The sequence below is a fragment of the Octodon degus genome, unplaced genomic scaffold (assembly GCF_000260255.1).
Source record: "Octodon degus isolate 3935 unplaced genomic scaffold, OctDeg1.0 scaffold00214, whole genome shotgun sequence".
NCBI lineage: Eukaryota > Metazoa > Chordata > Mammalia > Rodentia > Octodontidae > Octodon > Octodon degus.
Genome location: NW_004524790.1, coordinates 2,207,790 through 2,216,964, shown reverse-complemented (window position 1 = coordinate 2,216,964; position 9,175 = coordinate 2,207,790). Strand labels below are relative to the sequence as shown.

At 38.2% G+C, this 9,175-nt stretch overlaps 1 protein-coding gene across 1 annotated transcript in view; it reads left to right on the top strand.

Annotated features, from left to right (window-relative positions):
- Positions 1 to 7,769, top strand: part of LOC101577946 (vomeronasal type-2 receptor 116-like) — a 19,924-nt gene extending 12,155 nt beyond the window's left edge. Inside the window, exons 5-6 of the mRNA XM_023705129.1 lie at positions 5,737 to 5,739; positions 6,841 to 7,769. Of these exons, the coding sequence (XP_023560897.1) occupies positions 5,737 to 5,739; positions 6,841 to 7,769 (932 nt within the window). The remainder of the gene's footprint in view (positions 1 to 5,736; positions 5,740 to 6,840) is intronic.
- Positions 7,770 to 9,175: the final 1,406 nt, after the last annotated feature.

The window sequence follows — 9,175 nt, the reverse complement described above, 5'->3', positions numbered from 1 at the left end:
TCTACTGGATGGTTAAGACCAAGGTAAAGCAGGACCTATGCAACAAGAGTTGTAGCTTTTTGGTTTGAGAAGGTCAGTGAAATGCCCTCAGAATTTATCCTGAGATCCTGTACCTCAGATTGTAGAACCTTTATCAGTGCAGCCATGTGGAGCAGTCACAGCCATTGCTTGGCCAATATGCTCTCTGTGAAAGCCTGAGAGAGTGTCTTCTCCCCATGTGACTCTCCTTACCCTGCTATTGTTATTTGCTATTGTGAGACAGAATATCCTCAACCTCTTCAAACTGCCTCAAAGATGTGATAGACCTGGCTCCATCCACTGATTCCCTTGGGTAATGGTTATGCATCACTGCACTTGGAAACAACTTTTCTAGTTCCATTAAAAGCATTATCTTCTCAAGAAAAGCCTTTTTCCGTACACTACAGCTTCAAAATTCTATCTCCATCTTGAAGTTGTCAGGCAGTAGGATTAATGCCAACACTTTACATTCTTTGAAATCACAAGTGTAAATTTTAGGATATCAACCCTGTTCGCCTGGAATGCATAGATGAATAGGGTGACAGCCTATGGCCTGGATTAGTTTTTGCCCCAGATCTGCAGGGATGATATGTGTGCAGACTAAGGGATTAAGAAGTGATAATACCTACGTTTCAGGAGGTTGTCATGGGCATTTTTACAGAAATGATACCTCTACTATTATGTCAGAATGAAAATTGGTGGCATAAATCCTTTATGGGATTAGGAGAAGTGGACAAAACAATGTGCAATATAACAGCCACTGTTGAATGCCTTTCACACTTTTTTTAAAATGTGTATTGTCTCTAATGTGTTATTGAAGGATTTTTTTTTCCGGCCTGGCTCAGGATGCCTTAACGGCAGGTCTGGTAAGGCATGAGCACCTGGGGATCAAACCACACTATCCTAAGCCTGACTACCTTTGCTTAAGCAGGCATTTAAACAACTGAGTTAATGGGCAGGCCCCCCTCTATTGTCTTATTGAAATGAAGAGTTAATGCTTAATTATTTGACCTGTCTTGTATGCATATATCTGGAGAGCAACAAATTTGATGATATAAATGTGTAGTATAACAACAATTGTTAAGAATCTATTCCTGTTTTGAAATACCGTGTTATTTTTATTTTATGCTGCATTGTTTTTGCCTTTGTCCTTGTTATTTGTTTTTATTCTCTAGAAAATGAAAAATGGCATATTCCACATGGATGGAACATTCAAATACCCTAAAAGAAAATGCCATGTAATTAAAGTACAGATCATATAAGGCTGAGGGTTGAGACTTTTTCTTTATATCTATAGATCACTGAGGTTTAAGACTGTTGCACACCATAAATCCCACTTTGGAAATACTATGTTTTGTGTACATCATGGTTTGGAGGAATCACTTTCTTACTGAATATTTTCTATTTTTGTGGCTTATGTAGTTTTTTATCTCAAAGCGTAATTATTATTATTTCTAATGTCCTCTGAAATACAAGACTTGTTATGTACTGTACCATGTGGTTATTTTGAGTACATATTTATCGTAGGCTGTGACAAACATGATACTTTAAAAAAAATGTATGTGTACATTTGGGGAACAATGCACCCATTAGTATCAATCAATATATTCATCCAGTATCTAACATATATAGTATACAAAATAGATTGAAACACAAATTAAAAATCATGTGCAATTGAAAATCCTGTGAGTTGACACTAAAACTATACTGAGAAAAAATATTTATTCTTTATGTGTGTATTTCTATGCAGTTAGGTATTTAAATAAAAACTGTGAAGTTCTGCATTTGAAATATTCATCACACACTAGCAAAAAGTAGAGCAAATTGATCCCAAAGAAAATGAAAGATGGAACATAGTCAGAAAGGAATTTTTTAAAAAGTAAAAGAGAAAAATTAATCACAATGAAATCTGATTCTGGTAAGCAAAAGTGACAATTCTTGGTACAATTGATCAAGAAGAAAGAAAAACTGAAAACTTTTTATAATATGACAAATTTGATCATTAGCATCAATATATAGAAAACTTTTATTATGATAATATAAGTAATTGCCCATCAACCTATGACTTGAAATCTATAAAATCACAGGAAAAAATAACAAATCAGATCTAAGAAGAAATTAAAAGTCTTCATAATACCAATACCTCCACAGTAGAACTCCATTGTATAATACTTCACTCCAAATTTTGTTGGTTAGTAATATCAGCAATAAAACTTATAAGCATTCAAAAAATACACTAACACAGACCTGATTCTTTCAGATGAAATGAAAAAAAAAAAAAGAAAAGGTATTTCATTTTAAGACAAGAACTAGATTGCTTTACCCATAGATGAAAACACACTTTGAAGAAAAAGGTTAGTAGTCCTCTCTCCTTTTTAACTAAATTCACATATTCTATTTCAAATTGAGGGATATAAGATCACAGAATTAGTGAAAATGTTCCTAAAATTTATTTGGAATGAGAGGAGACTTAGCAAACATAACCCTAAAGAACAAGAGCAAAATAGAAGACACCATAATTACTGATTTAAATTATACTACAAAGTGTACTAAAAACAGCACAGTAGAGGCATAAAACAGACATGAGGATCAATGGAACATATTAGAAAATATAGAAACAACTCTAAAACACTCTGCCACCTTATCTTTGACAAAGAGTCAAAGCACACACAATGGAAGAAAGAGATCCTTTTGAATAATCAGTGCTAGGAAAACTGGCTTTCCACATGCTGAAGACTAAAACAACCTGTTTCTATCACCAGATTCTAAACCAAAATCAAAATGCATTAAAGATCTAAACATTAAAGCAGAAATACTAAATCTTCTGTAAGAAATAATAGGTGGACCTCTTGAAGACATGGGTGTAGACAAAGATTTCATTAAGAAAACTCTGAATGCATGAGAAATACTACAGAAAATCAACAAATACAATCTCACTCCAGTAAAAAATTTTGCACAGCAAAAGAAATTATAAAGTGAATGGACCACCCATGAAGTCAGAAAAATTTAGCCAGTTATCCCTCAGATGATATTTTTGTTAATTTTTTTAGGTTTTCTTTCTTTGTGTGTGTGTGTGTGCAGGGTCTCACTACACAGTCCAGACTCATAATGATCCTCCTCATTTCTATCTCCCAAGTGCTGGGATTACAGGCGCCTGCGACCACACCCAGATCCCATCGCCTGGGGGTGGGGCCAGCACGGCATGCAGAGCCAGGGATCGAACCCTGGCCCCTGAGCTTATCTAAGCAAGCACTTAGTCCACTGAGCTATACCACCAACCCGCCTCAAACACTATCTATGACATATAAAGAATATCTAATATATACAACATATAAAGAATTGAAAAAATTAGACACATCCCAAATTTAAAGACCCAATCCAAAAATGAGCAAAGCAGATGCATATACGCTTCTCAGATGCAGAAACAGAAATGAAAAGTTAATACATAAAAAAATATTCAACACTATGTATTACAACAAAACCTGTGAAATTCATATTACTTTTTTAAGTGAAAATCTGTATCATTTATAATTTTTTCTGCTTTAATTCTAGTTTGTACTCTCTTCAAATAATAAAAATAAATTAAAAAGAAGAAAAAATGTTCAACACCGTTGCTGATTTGATGTTTTTTTTTTTTTTCCTTGTGGTGGTACCAGGGATCGAACTCAGGACCTTGTGCTTGCCAGGCAAGCACTTATTCCACTGAGCTATCTCCCCAGCACCGTTGCTGATTTGAGAGATGCAACTTAAAACAGAACAGTGCTGAGATTTCATCTCATTCCAAAATAATAGCTCTTTTCAAAAAATTAACCACTAACAAGTGCTGGAGGGGCTATAAGGAAAAAGGAAACTTTCTCCACCTTTGGTGGGAGTGTAGACTAGTGCAACCACTGTAGAAACCAGTATGAAGATTCCTCAACAAATTAGGATTAGAGGCTCTATTCGATGCAGCCATTCCCCTTGTTGGTATCTACCCAAAAGAATTTAAAACATCATAGGGGCTTTCAGGTTAGCTCAGTTGTTTAAAGCACCTGCTTGGACAAACTCAGTCAGGTGCAGGGGACCATGGCTCAATCTCCAGCTCTGCAAGCCTCACCAAACCTGCCCTCAACAGCCTGAACTAGCCAAAAAAAAAAATCCTTCTCCAAAATTATGGGTCATGCCCATGTTTGTAGTATAACAAATTATAGTAATAAATAACCAAGCTACCCAAAAATTGATGAATGGATAAAAAACTAGTGAATGAATATAAAACACTTTTTTTTTTTTTTTTAGGACAGGGTCTTCAGGATCTGTAGGATCTCACTGTGTACATCAGACTTGTAGTGATCTTCCTATTTACAGCCTCTCAGGTGCTGGGATTACAGGTGCACACCACCACACCCAGTCTCAATCACTGTCTCAGCACACCCCAGGGGCAGGGCTGACACGGCAGGACTGGGGATCGAACTCCCAGACCCTGCCTCTGCCTAAGCAGGCCCTTTAATCTGTTGAGCTATTTGGCCAATCCCAAAAAACACATTTTTATAAGATGGAGTATTGCTCGTTTGAAAAAGAAGAATAAACTTGAGATATTTCTAGGTAAATAGATGAATGTTGAGACTCTTTATTTATTTCACTCTTAACTCTTAAGAGTAATAAATCTGACACACTTGTGTAAATGCTGCGTTTTTATCTGCTGTGAGATACCAAAAGTGTAACAAGGACCAAAGTGCATGAAGGATATTGTGAAAGAAAACAGGGGTGCTAGAGAGGGACAGGGAGAAAGAAAGGAAGGCTAAAGGAAAAAATGAAAAAAGAATAAAACGGAAACAAAGCTTTGTCAAAAAAAAAAAGAGAGAAATAAATCTTAAAGAGACAAGAAGAGAGTGGGGAAAAAAGAGGATTAGGGATATATCTTGTACAGGTACAAGTTCCCCATAATGCATGTGATCACTATGTATATCTAAAATGTACCCATATTTTTTTTATTTTTTACTCATTTTAATGAGAAAAAAAAGATAACAATGAAACAATTCAAAACAGGTTAGTGTGGCAGTTACAATAATTAATGCATTATATATTGTTGTCTTCATAGTAGTTATTCAGAGGACAAGATGTAGACATGAAATCTTGTCTAAACATTATTAATACAAACATTTCCTCATTGAACTAAGAGAAAGTAGCTGTATATCTATTCTATCTTGTATATACATATATTTCTTTCACTAAAATTGTCCTTTATTTATATCCTCTTTTTTTGTTTCATTTTGTCAGAGATGGTTGTTCCATTGCTGTTAGAGATACTGTATTTGGAGAAGTCTTTAAAGAGCCTTTTCATATTCAATGCCAGTCCGAATATTATAGCTACTGAAATTCAACAAAATAACCCAATTCTTTACAGTCCTGACTTTTGTCAAAGCTGTTCTATCAAGAGCTAACATTCAACTGCTACCAGTTACAACTTGCAAAATGATTTAATTTTAATCCTCTTAAGGTGCAGACCTTGCAGCGCTAAAAATGGAGTGTGACAGTATGTAAGAATCCCGAAGCCTTCACATGGAACTCAGAGTGAGAAGACATGAAAATCCACCCATCCACGCCTGCTTCAAGTAGACAAGACAGGGATGGGAAACTGGGGTTCAGAGCAATGAGGTGATTTCTCAGGCAGAGCCAGGATGCCAACCCAGAGGTCGCAGGTGTCTCCCACACAGGTTGCTTCCTCATATCCTCACCTAGCTGGTGCTCTAAGTCAGCCCTGTCAGCTGCATGGGGCAGCCCCTCCACCGAGCCATTTCCTGAACAACCAAAGGTGGAGAAGGGTTCCTTTTTCCCTCAACCCTTCCAGCATTTGTTATTGGTCAATTTGTTGATAATACTCTTTCTTTCTGGAGTGAGATGGAATCTCAACATTAAATTTGCACCTCCAGAGTGATCAGTGATGTTGTCATTTATCCTGTGTCTTTATTTCCCATTTGTACTTTTTCTTCTGAGATGGCATCTCAGATGCCCATTTTTAGATTGGTTCTTTCAACTCTAACAGTCTGATTTTTTTTCAACTCTTCATATGTTTTAGATGTTAGCCCTTTGTCTGAAGAACAATTGGCCATGATTTTGACATTACACTTCACGTTTTGATCAATACAATGAAGATAAGAAAGCACAAACACAAAAATCTGTTCTGGAAAGGGGAAAAAATTAATATCAATGTCTAGGATAACAGTTTATAAGTATAAAATCCATGTACATTAATAATTGATATTGGAGAGCCTGCAAGATAGCTCAGTGGACTAAAGCACCTGCTTAGGCAGAGCACAGCGGCTGGGGTTCAATCCCTAGCATGCCCTTCTGGCCCTGCCCCCAGAGCTCACTGAGATGGCGATTGAGACATGCCTGTAGTACCAGTGCGTGGGAGGCTGAAAACAGGAGAATCACTATGAGTACAATCTACGTAATAAGACCTGGTAGAGCCTGTAGACGCTGTACCAAATACATGAAGGAAAAAAAAAAAAAAAACGAGATGCGGCGATTCATGCCTGGAACTCACTCGCTGGTCGCAAGACTGAGGCAAAGGCATTTCATGTCTAAATGGTACTCAACAATGATGTGAATTAAGCTGATTCTATCTCAAAATGAAAGAATATAAAAAGGCTGTGAATATATCTGAGTAAAACGTTTGGGATCTATCCCAAGCATTAAAAAGAAAAAATAAATAAATAAAAAAGATAAAACCACAAAAGTTTGAAATGTGACACCACAGTTCAAGTCCAATGTGTTTCTGGTGACTGGCCTGTGAATAGCAAATGATAAACCTATACATGTGACAATTTTGTTTTTTGCCAGATATGGAGCAGTGTGTGAAGTGTCCAGATCATCAGTATACCAACATTCACAGAAATCACTGTTTTCAAAAAGTTGTGTCTTTTCTGGCTTATGAAGACCCCCTGGGGAAGGCTCTGGCTGGCACTGCCCTGAGCTTCACTGTCCTCACAGCTGCTGTTCTTGGGCTCTTTGTGAATCACAGAGACACTCCCATCGTCAAGGCCAACAACAGGGCTCTCAGCTACACCCTGCTCATCTCCCTCACCTGCTGTTTCCTCTGCTCCTTGCTCTTCATTGGCCGGCCCAACACAGGCACCTGCATCCTGCAGCAGACCACGTTTGGACTTGTGTTCACTGTGGCTGTTTCCACTGTCTTGGCCAAAACCATTACTGTGGTGCTGGCCTTCAAGGTCACTGCTCCAGGCAGAAGAATAAGGAAAGTGTTGATATCAGGGGCCCCTAACTTCATCATCCCCATCTGCTCGCTGACCCAGCTCACTCTCTATGGAGTCTGGATGGGGACAAATCCACCTTACATCGACACAGATGCACACTCTGAACAGGGTCACATCATCATCGAGTGCAACAAGGGCTCCCTCACTGCCTTCTACTGTGTCCTGGGATACCTGGGCTCCCTGGCCCTGGCGAGTTTCACTGTGGCTTTCCTGGCCAGGAACCTGCCTGACACCTTCAATGAAGCCAAGTTCCTGACGTTCAGCATGCTGGTGTTCTGCAGTGTGTGGGTCACCTTCCTGCCAGTGTACCACAGCAGCAAGGGGAAGGCCATGGTGGCCATGGAGGTCTTTGCCATCTTGGCCTCCAGTGCAGGGCTGCTGGGCTGCATCTTTGTCCCCAAGTGCTACATTATTCTGTTAAGACCAGAGAGAAATTCTCTGACTAGAATCAGGGACAAGAAATATTCTGTGAGAAAGGGCCTTTCTTATCATTAATTTGTTTTGGGTTTTTTTCTTATCATTAATTTCTTTTCTGCAATACAGGAGCCTGAAAATCGAAACTGATCCATGATTGAGGTCACATATTACATTATGTTTCAGGAGGTATAGCCATAATAGCTGATGCCTCTTTTTCTAACAGTATAATGGTCCCTAGAAACTGTAGTCATCATCTTCATAATTTTAGTTTTATTCTGGATATTTTTGTGTTTCCTCCTATTTATGTTTGAATTCATTTTATGGTCTCTGACTGTGATTGTATAATTCACTTGTATCTTTTATTCCGTTTGGTTTTCTCAGTGCTTTTCTGATGTAAAAGAAAATAAATTCATTCCTTTATGTCACTGTAGTTCTGAGTCTTTTAATATATTTCATTAATTATTTTTCTTTTTGAAGAAATATGCTACCTTCCATGTGCTGACTATAGTACATTTTGGTGGCTGGTTTATGTTCATCTTCTCCCATGGCATTTTTGCAATATTAATTACACTACCTTTTATCTTATGAGACAGAGCTTCACTATGGAGTTCAGGCTGGCCTTGGATTCACTTTGTAACCCAGTCTGGCTTTGAACTCACAGCAGTGCCCCTGCCTCAGCTTCCTAAGCACTGAGATTACAAGAGTGAACCACCACTCACAGACAATTACACTATTTTTTAACCATCTCTGGCTCACATGGCTTTTAAGATTCTAGAATTGGTTCCTCATATACAAGCACAAATACTGTTTGTTATATAATGCCAATGCATTGAGCCTTTGATAATTACAGAGTAATTTGTAGAACTTGTAGAAATTCAATAAAAAGCTTTCTCATCCAAGATGTATATTTCCACTTCTTGTTTAATCAGACTCCACTAATGACAGCTGTCTATGTGTATAATGTCCATTTGCATTACCCTATGTGTGCAATAAAGTTTCTTGTCATGTTCATAGCCAGGTATTTTAAAGAGCTTTCTGATAATGTGATAAGAAATGGTTCACCTGCCACACTTTCTTTACTGTATATATATACTTATGCATTCATTTCTGGATATGTTAGTGTATGCAGGTATTCCCAGCACTGCAGGGCACAGAAGCTGGAGACTGCAGGTTTGACCTCATCCTGGGCTAGTAGGAGATTTCTCAAGCATCTGTCTGAAAAATGAAATCACAACAGTTGTGTGGGCATAGCTCTCAGCACACTCACACCTGCTTTTGAACCTCTGATTCATTATTTTCTTTCATTTTTTAAAGTGAAGAATTTGGGCTGGTGAGATGGCTCAGTGGTCTAAAGCACCTACTTAGAACAAGCTTAGCAAAGCACAGGGACCGCAGTTCAATCCCCCAGCTCCACATGCCAACCAGCCCCGCCCCCTGGTGGGCTAAGCTGGCCACACACACACACACACACACACACACACACA